This window comes from Propithecus coquereli, unplaced genomic scaffold (genome assembly GCF_000956105.1).
Source record: "Propithecus coquereli isolate 6110/MARCELLA unplaced genomic scaffold, Pcoq_1.0 Scaffold45, whole genome shotgun sequence".
Classification (NCBI taxonomy): domain Eukaryota; kingdom Metazoa; phylum Chordata; class Mammalia; order Primates; family Indriidae; genus Propithecus; species Propithecus coquereli.
The window spans coordinates 7,321,089-7,340,347 of record NW_012150285.1 but is presented as its reverse complement, the minus strand read 5'-3'; the positions used below and the strand labels follow the sequence as shown (position 1 = coordinate 7,340,347).

The 19,259-nt window shown below is 34.0% G+C and overlaps 1 protein-coding gene across 6 annotated transcripts in view; it reads left to right on the top strand.

Annotated features, from left to right (window-relative positions):
- The window catches only part of WAC (WW domain containing adaptor with coiled-coil), a 95,587-nt gene extending 76,721 nt beyond the window's left edge, over positions 1 to 18,866 (top strand). For 2 of the 6 annotated variants that reach the window (XM_012654891.1, XM_012654888.1), the window contains 7 exons: positions 8,339 to 8,584; positions 10,007 to 10,120; positions 11,081 to 11,229; positions 13,422 to 13,540; positions 15,056 to 15,242; positions 16,285 to 16,412; positions 17,876 to 18,866. In XM_012654891.1, the coding sequence (XP_012510345.1) occupies positions 8,339 to 8,584; positions 10,007 to 10,120; positions 11,081 to 11,229; positions 13,422 to 13,540; positions 15,056 to 15,242; positions 16,285 to 16,412; positions 17,876 to 17,945 (1,013 nt within the window). In that variant the 3' untranslated portion in view covers positions 17,946 to 18,866. Of the gene's footprint in view, positions 1 to 8,338; positions 8,585 to 9,997; positions 10,121 to 11,080; positions 11,230 to 13,421; positions 13,541 to 15,055; positions 15,243 to 16,284; positions 16,413 to 17,875 lie in introns of all 6 variants that reach the window. The other 4 variants (XM_012654890.1, XM_012654887.1, XM_012654889.1 and 1 more) reach the window with 2 other exon arrangements.
- Positions 18,867 to 19,259: the final 393 nt, after the last annotated feature.

The following is a 19,259-nucleotide window of genomic DNA, read 5'->3' as shown; positions in this document are numbered from 1 at the left end:
AGTGTATGTGTTGTGCATTTAATGAAAGGGTACTAGCAATAGATTCAGATCTGTTTGATGCCAGTGTGTCATTTGAGAAAAAGAACCTAAAATGAACTCTGCTTGCTTGAGGGACAGAAGTATGGAGAAAGCTGCAAAGCTCTTTACCTTTGAAGAGAATGATCCTGGTGTTAGGTAGGGTGAAACAAAGGAGTCAGGTGCTCCAGTTTAGGTTTGCGTTTGTGGTACGGTAACATTTGAGTATCTGTTGGTAAGATCACTTTGTTGTACATCCATATAACAAATAGAGAAACTCTGATACACTTAAAAATATAAAACTGATTTTTATCAGTTGGCACCCCAGTGACCAATCTAAATTGGCTCTAACTCCACTGTCCCTTATAGATCTGTGAAATGACAAAAATAGGAGATATTGGGTCCTCATTCTTTGCTGTGACTGAGAAAGAGCCAGTGTCAGGAGAGTTTAATGGCCTTAATCAGCAAGTTCCTCATTTAGTAATTTAGAGTTACGATTTATTAGCATAGATAAATTTGAAAACAGAACAAAGTAGCCCCAGCAGCAAACTTACTCAATGACCTCAAGATAGCTTTTAGAGGGCTGGTATACCTAAATAGTCACATAGCTGGTTCCATAATGGGAGAACATGGGGAGATTAGTCATGCTAATTAATACGTAATATGAGTCAGTCACTTGGAATAAAATTCCCTTTTGTGTTTGTGTGATATCTGTGTAGACTAAGTGGCATTTGAGTGGACCTGAAGACTTCAGTGTGTGTGAAGGCTGGCCTTTTATGGCTCACGTGCAGGGTCATTTGCTGGCTGCAGTGGGCCAGCTTCAGCACTCAGTTGCTCTTTTTAGGATTGCTAAATAAATAATTCATGAAAAATTAGATTGGCCATGGAGTTATTCAAATATTTACTGAGTAAATGAATACTTTGGTGGAGGAATTTATTTTTTAATAAATTTATCTAAATTAAGTTTAGTTAGCTTAATAAAGATAGCATTTGAACAGTAGGGCAGGAGAAATAGCTGTAATCAAAAGAACATAGAAATATTGTAAGTTATGAGGGTAAGGGAGACCTTAATCAAGACCCAAAATGCATTTGCTTTTAAAAAAATTGATAAATCTGACCATGTAAGACATTTAAAACTTTTATTTGACTTAGAGGTACACTAAACAAAGGTTGAAAGACAAATTGGGAGAAAATACTTGTAACATACACAACAGACCGATACATTAAAAATTCATACACAGCAGTGTGAAAAAGTTCAGTAGAAAAATGGGCAAAGAATATGAACAGGCAATTAGAGAAATTTAAAATTGCCAGCCTTAGCTTGCACTGTATACAAAAATTAAAAATGGATTGAAGACCTAAATTTAAGAGCTAAGACTCTTACAAGAAAACGGAAGATCTTAATGATACTGGGTTTGATGGTGATTTCTTGGATATGACACCAAAAGCATAGGCAACAAAAGAAAAAATAGATACATTGGACTCATTAGTCATAATGAGTGAGACAAAGTGAAAATACAACTCACAGAATGAGAGAAAATATATATGAGATAAGGGATTAATACCCAAAATATAAGGAAGTCCAACTCAACAACAGCAAAATAGCTCAGTTCAAAAGTGGGCAGAGAATGAATAGGTCTTTCTCCAAAGAAGATATTCTAATGGCCAATAAGCACATGAAAAGATGCTTAATATCATTAGTCATTAGGGAAGTACAAATCAAAAACTACAGTGAAATACCGCTTCATACTCCCTAGGGTGACTAACACGTTAACTGCCATGTGAGTTGTATTTAACTTATGCTAGTTTTGAGCCCAGGGCTTTGTGAAACCTATGTTTCTTTACCTTGAGAGCATATAAGTCACGCACAGAAAACAATAAAAATAACGATTTTTTCATTAAATTAGAACAGGATCATTTTGTTTTGGAAGTTTTTATTCTGTTTTTGTAATAGAACACTGTGGCTCCAGGGGAAAATTTTTCTTTTTTTCATGGCGTGGCAATGTGTTTTTTTAAAAAAAGGGAAACAGGTAAGTTTTTGAGGATGTGGAGAAATTGGAATCTTTGTACATTGCTGGTGGGAGCGTAAAATGGTACAGCTACTGTTGAATACAGTTTGATATTTCCTCAAAAGGCTAAACACGGAATTATCTGTATGATCCCGCAGTTCCACTCCTAGGTATATACCCAAAAGAATTGAAAGGCAGGAACTCAAACAGATATTTATACACCAGTGTTCTGGAAGTGTACAATAACACAACATTAGATAGAAACAATCAAGTGTCCATCAACAGATGAAAGGAAAAACAAAAATATACATACAATAAAATATTCAGCCTTCAAAAGGATTGAAATTCTAATACATGCTACAACATGGATGAACCTTGAGAACATTTCACTAAGTGAAATAAGCCAGACACCGAAGGACAAATATTATATTATTCCACTTGCATGAGGTACCTAGAATGGGCAAATTCATAGAGACAGAAAGTAGAATAGTTGTTACCAGGAGCTGTTGGGTGCGGGGAGGTGCATGGGGAGTTGTTATTTAATGGGAACCGAGTTTCTGTTTGGGAAGATGAAAAAGTTTTGTAGATGAATGGACAGTGGTGATAGTTGCACAAAAACACGAATGTATTTAAATGCCACTACATTATACGCTGAAAATGGTAAATATTACGTTATGTATATTTTATCAGGATAAAAATAATGCAAGAGAAAGATTGCCAGGACATATTGAAAGTTAAGATTAAAATGAGGTCAGTTTTCACCCTTGAGATTAGTGACAACAATTTAATGTGGGGAAACAGTTTGGTAGTGTGTAAGTTGATGCTGCTAGTATGGAGGTCAGTTTAGTAAAATCTGTTAGAAGTTGCTTATCTTTTATGTGTATTACATGAAGTTGCTAATACATTAAACAAGTTGCAAAAAATACAGTATCTGTTGTAAAACATCAGCATATTTATGTACATTCATGACTGCATAGAAAAAATTCTAGAAAATACATGATTAAACGTAATCATGAATTTTAAAATGAAAGTCACAGTAAAATTATAATAGATATTGTCACCTGGCTACCTTAAGTTTTTTCTTACTGTACTTGCATACTTTACCTTTGTAACCTGCTCCATGTAACACCATTACTACAAAATAGAAAAAAGCAGGCTGCCTTTGATTTAGCAGTAGTTTGAGCTTCACGTGTTCTATGTCCTGTTCAGTATTACAGCAGCTGTGAAAACACCGTAGGAAATTTATGATTAGAAGTGCATTTATTACCAGTTGTCTTATTAGATCTTACTGTATATTGAAAAGGAGTTATTTGACATGCCAGAAAAATGTAGGTCAGAAATAAATTTTGACTTTGGTTTATGCTGAGGTGGTTTGAAAGCGTGCCTATAATTAGAAAAGTTGAGTGAAAATACTTTAAACCTTTAAAAGTTAGGTTATAGTAACAGATTTAAGTGTAGTCTTTGGTAGGTTACTCCCCCTTGTGCCAAAAATGGGAAATACAAGTGAATTATCATTAAGTACAATTATAAAGCATAAGGGGAGAAAAGAGGTTTTATTTCTTAAAGCAAATATACACAATTTAAAATCAAAGAACAACATATGGAACATATCAGTGAATTGGTTAGAGATCTACAAGTCATAGAAATGTTAAATGTGAAAGTGAGGGAAAGTTTAAAATAGCTTAGGAAGAGATCACTAAATGTCTTTGTAAAGATCATAGGCTTACACACAAAGTCAAGAAGCTAGAACTAAAACTAGATACTATTCCATTACCAAAGACTAATTATGAAAGAACATTCGAAGTAACTTAGGTTTCCTGAATGCTTTGGGAAAGTTTACATTGAAGGAATGAGAGTAGGGTTAATCTTCCAGAGCAGAAGAACCAGTTGAAATGACTTCATAATGTAAGACTACATTTATTCTCTTACGTAAATTCATTCCTTATTTTTAAGTATTTCCAAAGATCTAAATTTTCTATTTATGTTTGATACAAATCTGTCTGAACGTTACTTTATATATTAGTTTCACATCCTAATAAATTAGATTCCAGCTTAAAAGATTTCAGACAAATTATGTGTTAATTAAAATGAGCTATTGATTGGTGTATACAAAGCACACTCAGTGATTGTTTACTTGTTTTGAATAGTAGTTTTGTCGCCTTTGTGGATGTAAAAAGTGGTTGAGTATTTTTATAAGATTATTCAAAATAAGTCGAGTTAAACTTGTCTCTAAAGTATATAGTATTACCTAGCTTTATGAATATAGCATAAAATGAGCTATTCGTTGTCTCCTTTGACAGTTACATTGATGGAGATCTAAAGCTTTCTCCCTAGTGTCATCAGTTTTTGAGGCCAATTGAAGAAATGGCCCTGGAAGTTCAGAGAGAGCACCACATCCACGTGCATCTGGGCCTGCATTGCAGAATCCAGTCTTCAGCTGGCATCCAGTCAACAGATGTGTGTTCATGCCAAGTCCTGTTTTACATCAGGGCTACAGAGATAAATACAGCAAAATTGCTCTCCTGAAGGAGCTCATATTCTAGTAGAAGGGAAAGATAATAAATATTGCTATACAATAGAAAGTGCTGGGTAATATGGTAGATCTGCGTTAGGGCCACTCCAAACAAAGAGGAGGAGCACCCAGCCAACACCTTAAATACGAAATGTGTACCTTTTTTATTATTTTAATGGTAAAACTAAAACTACCTCTCAGAATAGAATTTTATATTTGTATTAATTAAGCTCAGTCAGTTATTAGTTTCCAGTTATACATGTAGATTGAGGGACACAATATAAGAAATATTAAATCTGTAATATACTCTGGAAGGGATTCGTATGAGTGTGTCTTTTAGGAGCTGAGTGGACCTGATTAAAAAATAGTGTAAATATAGTATGGTAAAGACTTGCCTGAAAGGAGGTTTAGTTTCTGGTCGTTGATCTTATCCATATTTCACTCAGTTCTCCATGTTGGGCTGTATTTTTACATTTTGTTTTGTTTATCTTTTCTTTTTAAAAGATAAAAAAAATTATCTTTTTAGAAGATTTTAAAGTTAAAAGGAACCTTGGAGGCCCTCCAGTCTGTTTTTTCATAACCAGCAAGGGGTGCCAGAATCAACACAAAGGACTTTTTTTTACAAGTTGTACGTATGCCTAGACCTCCACGGGTTCATTAAATCTGGGTTAGAGCCTGGGTATCTATATATATTTTTATATATATATATATGAAGTTATAAAAATAAAACTTCAGAGGTGATTCCGATAGGCAGTCTGTTGAGAACTAATACTCAGCATCAAACCTTTTAATAGAGAAATCTTGGTCTTTGGAGATGTCACTTGCCCAACAACAGTCCTCATAAGTAGGATCAGCTGATTTCCACACTAATCCGTAATCTTTCACGAAACTACAAAAGAAGTCTATCCTCAGGGTAGATAAACCTATTAAATAGAAACTAAGGATGTTTAGTTTTTGTTGTTTTATTTCTTTATGGTGATGTGCATTAGTTTTCTATTTTGGGGTGTTTGCTTGGCTCAAAGGGCAATACTGAAGGACTTTCAAGTTCGTCTATTAATTTTTCAAGTTTATGAATAGATTTTGGCAGCACCAAAACAAATTGAAAACACCTTGCACCTCCTCTCCAACTTGCTACTTCTGCTTGTTACTAAAGGCAGGAGAACATCCCCAGAAATAACAAAAAGTTAGGATAATTTCAGGGGAGGGTATAAGAACTAATTGTGCAGTAAATAAAAATACAGAACTGGTTTCTTCCTGAACATTAATCAAGATGCCCCTAAGTTATATGTGAAAGAACCTTTGAAAAGGTTATATAGGGATATATGAGTTATATAGGATTATAAAGGGATATATAATACCTCCATCTCTACCCCCCCCAAAATTAAAAATTAGCCGGGTGTGGTAGCATGCACCTGTAGTCCCAACTACTCGGGAGGCTGAGGCGGAAGGATGGCTTGAGCCCAGGAGTTCGAGGCTTCAAGTGAGCTGTGATTGTGCCACTGCACTCCAGCCTAGGTGACAGCAAGATCTTGTCTCTAAAAATATTTTTAAAGCGGGGGAATATAGTCTAATTGATTGCCCAATAAAATATAATAACCAACAGTAGAATTTTCACAAGGAAAAAATTTATCATTTTATACTTGTCTATAAATCCAGAACAGAAGGCTGAAAATAATGGGGGGCAGTATCTCACACTAAAGGACCCTCCTTTAAAATGTATACCTTACAAAAATAAAAATATCTTAAGCCTTCTGAGCTGATGATCATGTTTAATCAACACACCCTTGAAGTGTGCTTAGAACAGCAACAAGAGCCGTACTTCAGAGAGCTTTTATTCCTAATTCTTTGACCATGATAGGGATGGTGTGAAAACACTGAGAAGGGAATCCCTTTTCAGTAAGCTCACTTAGTACTGTATATACGATCTTGAAAATCTGCAAGAAATGGGTATGTATGGGAAATCTGCTTTAGAAGGTGTTCATATTTAGTCTTTGGCCAATGTTGTACAAAAACATGAACATCTTGAATAGTCCAGTCTGAATGTTAGCAAAGGGTCTTTTTTTAAATACTCTTCCGTTAATGTCACTGTATTAATTAAATTCCACGGAATGAAAATATCAGTTGGTGCCTATTTTCTTGTTTGTGGTCATTTGGTTTCTAGTTTTGTGCTAAAATAAAGCAAGCACAGTGCTGCTATGATAACTATTAAATGTTTCTTCTGATTTACATATATCAGGGTTTCTCTAAGGGTATATAAGGGGAATTACTGGGTCATGAAGTGATTGTCTTCAGTTTATCTTTTAATGCCAAATTAATTACCAATGTGGTTGTACCGATTTATTTTCCACCAGGAATGTTAAGTAAATGTTCCTATTACTCCTTGCCAACATTTGATATTGTCAGACTTTTAAATTTTTGCCCATATGGTGAAGGTAAAAGGATATCTTGCTTTATATTACATTTTCCTGATTATTAATAAAATGTTGAGCATCTTTTCTTGCATTTCTTAGCCATTCAGATTTCCTCTGAGAAATATCTTACGTCTTTTGTACATGTTTCCATTGGATAGTTTATCTTTTATTTATAGTTCTTTAAAATATTCTTGTTAATGATACTTTGGATGTAGTTGTTTTGCATTTTGTAACATTAGAAATCTTCTTGATATCAAAGATATCTTACTATGTTTTTGTCTAATCTTAATGATTTAAATATATATACAAAATTCAGTCTACCTTAAATTGGTTTTGTTTTAAATGTAAGTTTTTATATCTGACAGGGAAAATCCTGCTAGCTTTGTTTTTCTTCAGGAATTTATAAAATCTTCAGTATTTATATTAGTAGTTTGTGAAATACTATTAAAAATATTATTGGGGGTCAGGCATGGTGACTCACGCCTGTAATCCCAGCACTTCGGGAGACTGAGGCGGGAGGATTGCTTGAGGCCAGGAGTTTGAGACTCGCCTGGGCAACAAAGGGAGACCCCGTCTCTACATTAAAATTTACAAAATAAAGTTTTTAAAAATACTATTCGTTGGGGCTTTGATTACAATTGGATTCAATCTATATAAATTTGAAACAGCAGCTTTAAAAGAATTTCCATGTATGTTGTATACATCTTTTATTTCTAAATACTATGAGAGTGGAGTTTTTAAAATTTATTTTTACTATTAAAAGGGTCACTTAGTGCTAATGATCTTTAAATGATACAGAGATAGCTCATTGCCTTATATATTTAATTAGGAAAGTATGTGGTTCTAAAACTCAAATATAAAAATTTAGAATAAGAGTCTCATTTGTCACATCCTTAGCCCGTTCTAGGGAGGCCACCATGGTGCAAAGGCCATTGTCCTATTTAGGTAGGTTTGTACTGTGCTCTTAAATGTTTTTCACCTTATTTTATGAGACATAAATTAAGTCCTGTAGAATTATATCGTCCTCTCATGCTAATTAATGGGAACTATTTGAATGTGTGGTTAAAATATAACCGTGTTTCAGACAGCATTTCTAGTAGGGAGTGGTACGTTTTGAATCAGACATGGGTATGGCTTATTATATTTTGTGACTTCAAGCACGTATTATAATCTTTGTTTTCTCCCCTGTGAAGTAAGGATATAAAAATGCCTACCTCATTATTCTAGACAGTCAAATACTTACTGAGCACCCTTTAATGTGATCCGTTGTAAGAGTTAAATGAGATTACTTGCGTCAGGTAACTGACACCTAGGAGATAGTCTTTTGACGTTTGTTCCAGTTTCCTCTGTTTGGGTAATTTTTTCAGCCTTATCATCATCTTTTTATTTAGAGTCTACATCAGGAGACAAATCTGTATCACATTCTTGCACAACTCCTTCCACATCTTCTGCCTCCGGACTGAATCCGACGTCTGCACCTCCCACATCTGCTTCAGCAGTCCCCGTTTCTCCTGTTCCACAGTCGCCAATACCTCCGTTACTTCAGGACCCAAATCTACTCAGACAGTTGCTTCCTGCTTTGCAAGCCACACTGCAGCTTAATAATTCTAATGTGGACATATCGAAAATAAATGAAGGTAAATTTTCATAGTAACAGTTTCTACAAATGTGTTTTCATTGTGTAAAATTATGTAATTAGTAAAATTCCCAAGTTAGGAATAGTCTTTGTTTCCTCTTGAAATTCATGTTTGAACTTCATTTTTTCAAATTTGGAATTTATATACCCCGTAGTAGTTTGAGACCATTGGTAGTATAATTGAGTTAGTAATGCTTGCATTTTCTGTATATTTTTCAAGACTTGCCGTATATTTAGCAGTCACTGGAGAGGAGCCATTCTGTATGCTTAGTGTATATTATTTTTAAGTAAAAACAAAGTAAAGAACATTTGTTAACATTAGTATAAAAGTTTTTTTATTTCTAGTGTATTTCTAGATACCTGTATGGGGATATTAAAAACACTCTAATTACTAGAAGAGTAGGAATTCACGTAGTTAAGTAAAATACTTGAAAAAATTCTGAGAAAGGAAGTAGATACTAAATAAAATTTTGCAATTTTCCTGGTTCATTGCATTGTTTAATTCCAGCCTTGTTTTTCAATATTGTACTAAAGTGTTTAGGCCACCTCAAAAGAAATCTCAGTAAAAGTGGGTATGGTTTTAATTTGGAAACTGTTTGGATACAAACATTAAATCCTAAATGCAATTTTCTGTTTAGATTAATCAGTTTCTTTTTGTGTACATTTTCACATAATATATTTAACAGCAGTATTAAGTGGTTAAGTTCTTTTTTAATATTAAAAATAAAACTAGTTGGTCATTATTTTTATTGTCCTCAACTTTGTTGTATTTTGACTTTATTCTCTAAGATTACTGCAAGTTTTCTTGTTTGATAGGTAGTTTCACTTAGACGAAGTGGGGCCTTTAAACAGTTTGAGGAAACAATAGCACAAGATAATGTCAATAATAAAAGGTCTTATGCATCAAAAGTACATGATATTCCTGTGTACCAGCTTTTTATATCCATTTTTAAAAGACTGTTGGGATGGATGTTGATGTACGGTTTGAGTGGCCAACTTGTCTAAAAAAGCAATCACATGAAACAGCAACCATTTATCCAGTTAATTCCAAATAATGTACTGAGCACTTTACTTACGTATGGATAGGTTTCTGGCACAATGGGAAGTTCCTGTGAATACTCTTTAGTGTTTTTAAAAAGTCTCTTGGGGGGATTTCATTTAACTGAACATCTTAATTTATTAGTTTAAAGGAAACTGTTAGTTTATCTTTATTGTAAACCTATTAAGTTTCTTTTTCTCTGCCTTGGGTCATTGCAAATCTTTAGATTTCATTATATTACTCCTATCTTCTAGGCTTTTGAGAGTTGTGGTTTGAAACACTTCAGTTTTTTCTGTGTTCTCTTTGCGCTTTTGAGTTGTTAATACCACATATGCCTCTGTTTTTATTTGAATTTAGGAGATAATATGTTTTTAGTTCTTACAGCAGCTGTGACACAAGCCTCACTGCAGTCTATAATTCATAAGTTTCTTACTGCTGGACCATCTGCTTTCAACATCACGTCTCTGATTTCTCAGACTGCTCAGCTCTCCACACAAGGTATTCATACTCCGATACTGCTAGAATAGCAGCTTAATTTTGTTTGGCAATTAATGGCAGGTTTTTGCTTTTCGGTTTTTTTTGTTGTTGTTGTTGTTTTGGTTTTTTTTTTTTTTAAGTTTTTGAAGAGATTTAGTTTTTGATGAGATTTACATTATTGGCTACAATAATGATTTCATGTTTGGTTTTTATAACACTAGCATATACAGTAGTATTTTTATTTCCTTTTTATTTTTAGATGAAGCGAGCTTTGACATTTGTCTTAATGTATTGCTATCAAATCTGTAGTAATGTATATATTTAATTCAGAGTTTAAGTTGTTAATGAAATGTTTTACTCCAGAGCTGAAAGTAAACTGTTGATATACCTGATCTTCATGAAACATTGCATGTATCTGAAGAGTTGAAGTTTGGGTCAGGTTGATGTTAGATGGTGTTTGACCAGAAGGTGTGAAATGCTCAGTTCCTACCTTGAATTAGGTGTTCCTCTTCGTGAAGGTATCCACGTGGGGGGGAATACACATAGGAACACATGGGAAATGAACAGGTCACTTTGTCAGAAAGCTGAGAGGCTGAGCAGGAATACCTGGTCTGGAGTGGAGGTATAATGATGCAAAGACTCGTCCAACTCTCCGACTACCCTCTCGAGCAGGAGACTGCAGGGGTACCTTTGCTTACATGTAGAAGAAGAAAGAAGGATGTTGAGGAGGCCTTCATGTGAGACAAGGTGCAGGTTTAGCTCCCTTTTTCAGCTTCAAAAAGGAGAGTGTGCCACACCAGGTGTCCTTACCTCTTAACACACAGCTCACTGAGCCAGGGAGGAGGTCAGATTTCACTTACTCAGATACCTGTTCTCTGTGGGTATAGGGTATGTAGAGTGATGCAGAGATCTTCACCTCGTATATTACAAAGGTTTTGTAGGTTTTTTGTTTTTGAAATTAATTGCTTCATTCTTTTACAGCCCAGCCATCTAATCAGTCTCCAATGTCTTTAACATCTGATGCGTCATCCCCAAGATCCTACGTGTCTCCAAGAATAAGCACACCTCAAACTAACACAGTCCCTATCAAACCTCTGATTAGTACCCCTCCTGTTTCATCACAGCCAAAGGTATGTCTCTTGGGAGGGAAATTTGGAAGCAGAACTGCTTACTTTTTCGAAAATTATTGTTGTAGAATCTGTATTTTAGAAAAAGTCCTCTAAGAATGAGGTACAGTGAAATGAATGTCAGGTGAGTGATAGTTGATGCAGGTTAAAATTTCTGAGTTCACTGAGGGGTGAAGGAGGGACTTAAACTTGGGCTACTTTTATACACCACCTGAGCCCATTCCCTATTGGCTTTGGATTAGTGGTATGAAGAGCCAGGATAAAGAAGATATACTTAGTCAGTCTTAATATTTATAGAATTTTCAAACTCTAAAAGACATGAGAGAATATGTTTTCCAGTTTTTTTTTCATACTTTTATTTAAAAAATTAGTTTCTGTACTAAGAGCTTTATGTGTATTATATTTGATCTTCACATGAGAATCTCTTACCTCATTTAATAGATAAGAAAATTAAACTTTCATTTAAGTCTAGTTTTTTGTAGTAGAATCAGAATTTGAAATCTAGGTCTTTGTGAATACAGAACTCATTTTACCAAGCTATACTGCATGTGTGTTTGTCCAAGCAAAATCTTACATGGGTGGCTCCATTGAGCACAGTTAGAAAATTGGTCTGTTCTCACTGACCTATGAACAGGACCGTAGAATGCTACAGTCAAATGCTACTGTCAAAGTTTGTATTGTATCATTTGAGTCTTGCCCATAATTCATGAGTAAATCTCAACTGTACTCATTCTTTGCTTTTTAACATGCCTCTAGTAAGACATTGAAAAGTTTAGAGTTCAGTATTATAAGTTGTGATTTTTTTTTTTTTAAATTCCTAATGGCAAATGTTAGGGGTGAATTCTTTTTAGTAGTTGTGAAACAAAGAATGCTAAAGAATTCTTTATTCAAACAATGTCTTAACCAGAAGCCAAAAAATAAAAATGCATTGAAACATAGCTTGAAAGTGATAGTAGGCTAACTTTTAGGTGTTCTTATTTTTCATCCCTTCCCTCCCTTGCCCATTCATCTGTGCTTGTTTTGGGACTATTCTAAATTGATTTTTTTTTTCTTTCTTAATTCCAAGTTACAGTTGTTAGTTTATAATGCAGTTCCTTGTCATTTGCCTGTACTTTGGGGGGGGGGCGGGACTTAAAATGTGAGTTTCAGCAAAAGAGACCTTATTTTTAGAGGTTAGAACTTATCTTCAGAGTAATATTTTAAGAGTACAATAGATAGTAGCTAAAAGTAAAATGAATAGTAGTAGTTTTACAGTCAGGTTTTTGCGTTCAAAAAACCTTTCAAGTTGTTTTAAAAAAATAATTGGACACAAGCTTATGTAATGTAGAACTTACTAAAGTGTACTTTTTATAAAAGACTTTTAACTAAAATTGATAGATAATATTCAGAAGTAGCAGGACTTTCCAGATTTGTTTGGGAGAATTATTAATCATCCAGAACAAACAAACAGAAAACTAGCAGCTAGAAGATGTGACTTAATCACAAAAGGCTGTATCTGCCTTTAAAAGTGCCTTAATTTGGGGCTTGTATTTAAACTGCTTGTTTTCTCTGCCTGTGGCATCTGAGTATAAGTAGCGTATGTATCTCCTTGACCTCTTGATCTACCTCTATAGGGTGGCATCTTTGAAAAACTGTCTGGTTCAATTTGTATAGTTCATAGATCAATCTATATATTTCTCCCTATGTGGTTGAAATCTGAGCATCTGTATTTGTACGATGCGGTAACATAGATATTTATTTTTACTGATACAAAAATAACAACCTGCTGTGTTAGGAAGGTAAGTTTATGGTGTTGGGCCATATAACAAAAAAGATATCTAATTTTTTTGTTAATAATTTTTTTTGTTAAATAATAGTTAAGTTTCAAAACGTAACCGTCTTCTACTATGTGACCTTTGGCAAGTCCTTTGTTTTCATTTCTTTAAAACTCCAGGTTTTGCAGTGTTTATAGTTAACTGACTAGATTTTCAGGGAGAATGTGGATTGGATTTGAGGGCCTAAACAATAATTTACCCAATTAAATGTTTGTATCACTAATACTAATCTTATAAAGCAAGACAGCCCTGCTCTCTTAATCACTGGAGAGTAGAAATAATAGGACAGTTTCATTGGTACTAGAACTTATGCTTTTCTTTAGTTTCTATGCTATTTGCCTACATAATAGAAGCCTGCCTCACCAGATTTTGACATTTCAGGTTAGTACGCCAGTAGTTAAGCAAGGACCAGTGTCACAATCGGCCACACAGCAGCCTGTAACTGCTGACAAGCAGCAAGGTCATGAACCTGTCTCTCCTCGAAGTCTTCAGCGCTCAAGGTGAGTTGATACTGTGTACTGAGATACGTTATCTTTACTGTATGGCACACTGCATTGTTTGACTCTTATATATGCATAATAGAACTTAATATTGGAAGAATATATGGGTAGCCTAATGTAGTTTCATGTATTACACAATTTACAAAAACAGATCTTACATACAACAAGTATATAATTGTCTCTAGTAGTGAAAGTTGGGTTATTTTGAAGAAAGTGGCTCTTTAAAATTTTGCTTCGTAGAATATTATGGGACTAAAAATATATATAATACTTGTACAAAAGGGGCACGTGATTTTACAATACTTTGTTGGAATTACATCACTTTTTAACCTCCTCATAACAGTTTTGATTAGAGTATGTCGACGAAGCCAAAAATCTCACATCGAAAACTTGGGCCAGTGTTTCCCAACTGGTATATATCAGGCTTTCCCAATAGTTTCAACTCTGACCCTGTACAGATTGCTTTTCAGATAGTTAAATAGTGCTGCGTTATGTTGTCACTTTCCTTTGTATTAACAATACAACTTTAAATGAAATTTATTGAGTGAATAGTTTTCATTTGATTGATTTTCCTATTTTAATTTCATACTATGAGGTGGCAAAATAATTCAACTGTTGTTTTTATTGTTGTTTTCTAAACAAGCATTTCAGAACTTATACATCCAAATGAGAGTTGTTCCCTTCAAAATAATCACCTTGGGAAGCTGTCTACTTACTCCAGCAATGTTGCCATTGCTCAGAACATTTTTGGGAAATTCTTCTTTTAAATTGTCTTTAGAGGCTGCAGTATTATTTTAAATATCCTCAGTGATGAAAACTCTTCATTCTTTGGGAGATTTAGTTTTTGGAAATAACTGAAATTCATTCAGAGCCAAGTCTGGTGAAGCAGGTAGGAAATCAACTTGGGTGATTAAATTTTTTGGTTCTCACCACCATATCCCCAAACCCTGGCCCAAACCATTCAGTTTTAAAAGAAGATAAACAATCTCAGAGTGTTACTTTTTGGTCTTGTTTTGCCACTGTGCTCGTTCAGTGCTATCCAGTAAAATGCCTGTACTTTGCTTCACATTGTTTCACCTTCTGATTTAGCAGAACTCTTTGTCCTGATGTTGAACAGTCAAAGGCAACGTATATTTTTCCCCTCCTTACCTAGATGTATATGAGATACAGTCTTCAGATGTGACTTACATCTGCAGCTGTTAAATGTGACCCTTGCTTAGTTACATTCTTCATAGTGTTTGTGGTATACACAGTCAACAGGCTCTGCTGTCACGTTTGGACAGTAACGGTTATTTTACATTTGACTCTGACAGTAGTGTTAAAAGGGCTCTTTTTCCCCAAAAAAGTGTATTGAGAAACACATGATAATATACTTCGGATTGTTAATTCTGTTTATTTGATGTTAAAAATAACAAATTTTTCTTAAGAATTTGGATATCTTTTAAATTAAAACAAGTTACTAACAGGCAATTTCTAGGATACCCAAAAACTGCTTTTAAACATTCTGTTTTCTAGTAGCCAGAGAAGTCCGTCACCTGGTCCAAATCATACTTCTGGTAGTAATGCATCAAATGCAACAGTCGTACCACAGAATTCATCTGCCCGACCTGCGTGTTCATTAACCCCCACGCTAGCAGCACACTTCAATGAAAATCTCATAAAACATGTTCAAGGATGGCCCGCGGATCATGCCGAGAAGCAGGTGTGTTACCTGACTGACAGCCCGTGCTTTACCTTTGAGTGACTAGCAAAACAGGACTTCATTCAACTTTTAGAAAATCTAATCCGGACCACTTTACATTCAAGCTGTATTTAAAATAGCTAGTTGCTAATTTGATTATCTGTAGTCATTTTATAAAATATTTAATATATATTTATAAAGTAATAATTTATAAAGTAGTTAATTTTCTGTGGTTTCACAAAATATTTTTTTTATGTGTTATTTATTCTTTTTATGTAGCGACAGGGTCTCCCTATGTTGCTCAGGTTGGCCTCAAACTACTGGCCTCAAGCTATCCTCTTTTACTTCCCAAAGTGCTGGAGATAGTATTTTAATACAGTTGTTGTAGTTACTATTACCAAGTACTTAGCATTTTGCTCTGTGCTGAGGGCCTTATATTTATTTTCTTTGCTACTTAAAACTGCTAAGCAGTGCAGATAATGAGTTTTCCAATTTACTGTTGTGCTTTTGCCAGTCAGCCACTCTGACAGTTTCAGAATCCATTGGAACTATTAATCTCATATGACTCTCCCACTAGACTAGCAACGAGAAGTTAGGTGACATTTTTTTCTTTGGGATGGGAGATTTTAGGACATGGTAGGTTACTCCTTTTTATTAGATAACTGACCATCTGGGGTATTCTGAAAGTTAAAGGAGAATATGTTATGTATCTCATGATATAGGAGTATAATGAGGCTCTTTGATCAATATTATACATGAACTTGCAGAAATGACAATCTCTTTGGCTGACCTAGAATCTTTTATTAACCACAAATTATGAGTCCTTTCCTGGTGCTATACTATCCTGAGATTGAAAATGCTATTTTTTAAAGAAACCTGATGGGGAAATCTTAAAAAATAAGTACCTTCCACCATTAGAGACATTTTCTTAGAATCATTTTTCTTCTTAAATTCACCAGGATTTTTGTGTCTTTAAAGTGTAAAGAAATTTAATGTTTTATTTTGTATATGTTAATGTGATTTATAATATATTGCATATGATCTTTATTCCCTTTAATCATAGGCATCAAGATTACGTGAAGAAGCCCATAACATGGGAAGCGTTCACATGTCAGAAATTTGTACTGAATTAAAAAATTTAAGATCTTTAGTCCGAGTATGTGAAATTCAAGCAACTTTGCGAGAGCAAAGGTAAGTTTTTCACTGAAATAAATGTTTGTTTCTTTGAATTATGTATCTTAACTCAAAGAACATAAATCAAATTTTATTTATAAAATTTAAAGTTCTCTTTATGTATTGTATCATATTCTGTAACTATTTCATAATTTAATAATTCCTGGTGACTGATAAGGCATGTAGATTTTATTTTTCTTAACTCATGGTAAATACTTCATTAGGCTTCTTCCCTTATAACTCCATAAGCTACAATAATATATTACTTAAAAAGTAAAATGTTGACAGCAAGTAATTATAAATGTTCCCTCTTGAGGTTAACACTCTTGCTAAAGGTATTTATTTTAGTCGAAATTTCAAATTACTATTTATATTATCCTTTTACCACCAATAGATTCCTTGGAAATTACAGAAAGAATTTTTCCAGCAAGTTTAGGGATGTAGTGTACCTGTTATTATAATTTTTTTCACCTAGACTCTTGTCTCATATTTCCTAATCTACTATTTCCTCAAGTAGATTATCTAAGTCACAATAAATAGCATAGCTGTTTTTTAATTTTGAATGCTTATTAATTATAAAATTGAGGACAAACTTTCAGTGGCTTCATGTGCTGTCTGTGTAAGTTACTGGGTTACAGGTTGAATCACTCGTGTCATGAAATCACAACCATTTAATAAATACCAAATGGGAATTTATAGTAAATTTGGGACAATGAGGTGTTTTTTTAATTACTGAAGTTTCTGGAAGTACTTTTCGAATATCAAATGTGATTTTTTTTCACTGTAGGATTTCTCTGAAAGTTCCAACATACATAAAACTTCATTTTGGCTTGCTAGACAGATCACTGACTTTTAGGAGATTATGCTATTCATTATTGCATCTTAGGAAAACAGTATACACAGTCAAATATCAAGCCAATATATATGATAATGCCTAACTCACAAAGAGAGAGGTCAAAAGGGGACACATTCTATGAAGTTTATGGGAATCTAGTTAACTGTGGGATTTGTGTTTTATTTTTTTGTTTTAAACATACAGTGTATCAGTTGGACTTTTATTTGGCTCCATTTTCATGTCCCTACATCTACACTGAGAATTGCTCTTCTGAATGATTTCCCTCTTACACTACTAGTTAATTCTAATCTTACTGTGTTAGTGAGTTTATCTTATGTTTAATACCTACTGCTTTTTTTTAAAAAAATGTGATTCAGTATATAGAACAACAAATTTTAAATCATTCATTATATTCAAAGTAATTGAGAAATTGTTAGAAAATGAAAACATTCTTTTGTCATCCGGACACTTTAATATATATCATGTATTAAAATGGTTATTTTGTCTTAAGCATAAGCTAAAACAGTTTTTAATTAGTCTTAATTAGTAATTACTCATTTTATTAAGATATTTTAGTAGTTAGAAGCTTGGTTTTTCTGTAACATTTATGTACATACGAATTCTAATGTCTGCTTTTGTTTTTCAGGATACTATTTTTGAGACAACAAATTAAGGAACTTGAAAAGCTAAAAAATCAGAATTCCTTCATGGTGTGAAGATGTGAATAATTGCACATGGTTTTGAGTACAGAAACTGTAAATCTATTGCCCAATCTTAACATTTTTTGAGCTGCATTTAAGTAGACTTTGGACCGTTAAGCTGGGCAAAGGAAATGACAAGGGGACGGGATCTGTGAGAGTCAATTCAGGGGAAAGATACAAGATTGATTTGTAAAACCCTTGAAATGTAGATTTCTTGTAGATGTATTCTTCACGTTGTAAATATGTTTTGTAGAGTGAAGCCATGGGAAGCCATGTGTAACAGAGCTTAGACATCCAAAACTAATCAATGCTGAGGTGGCTAAATACCTAGCCTTTTACATGTAAACCTGTCTGCAAAATTAGCTTTTTTAAAAAAAATTTTGGGGGGTTAATTTATCATTCAGAAATCTTGCATTTTCAAAAATTCAGTGCAAGCGCCAGGCGATCTGTGTCTAAGGATACAATTTTGAACCATATGGGCAGTGTATAAAATATCATGAAACAACTGTTTCCACACTTGCACCTGATCAAGAGCAGTGCTTCTCCATTTGTTTTGCAGAGAAATGGTTTTCATTTCCCGTGTGTTCCATTTCCCTCTTGAAATCCTTGATCTGATTTTATCCATTTTTTAAAGCTCCTCTTTTTCTCCTTTCTTAAGGCACTGTTGCTATGGCACTTTCCTATAACCTTTTCATTCCTGTGTACAGTAGCTTAAATTGCAGTGAGTGAGCATAACCCACTTGTTTGTATAAATTATTGAAATCCATTTGCACCCTGTAAGAATGGACTTAAAAGTACTGCTGGGCGTGTGTGCTGAGAGTACACTGTTGCTCAAATACAAGGAAGTGGCCCGGTGAACGTGGTTGTGGGAGGGGAGGAGGAAACAAGCTAGTCGGATGTGAATTGTACCTGTTGTAATAAACATGTTAAAACAAACAAAAATCGTTACTTTTCTTTTCCTTCGGTCAGTGCATATTAGAATTTGAACTACCTGGGGATTCTTTATCAGAACTATTCTTGTTGAATATTTATACTTAATTGAAATAATTCCTTAAGGGAAGTTTTGTTTAAAGCCTATTAACAGGAAATTGTGTATAAAATATTTAATATATATTTATAAAGTAATAATTTATAAAGTAGTTAATTTTCTGTGGTTTCACAAAATATTTTTTTTATGTGTTATTTATTCTTTTTATGTAGCGACAGGGTCTCCCTATGTTGCTCAGGTTGGCCTCAAACTACTGGCCTCAAGCTATCCTCTTTTACTTCCCAAAGTGCTGGAGATAGTATTTTAATACAGTTGTTGTAGTTACTATTACCAAGTACTTA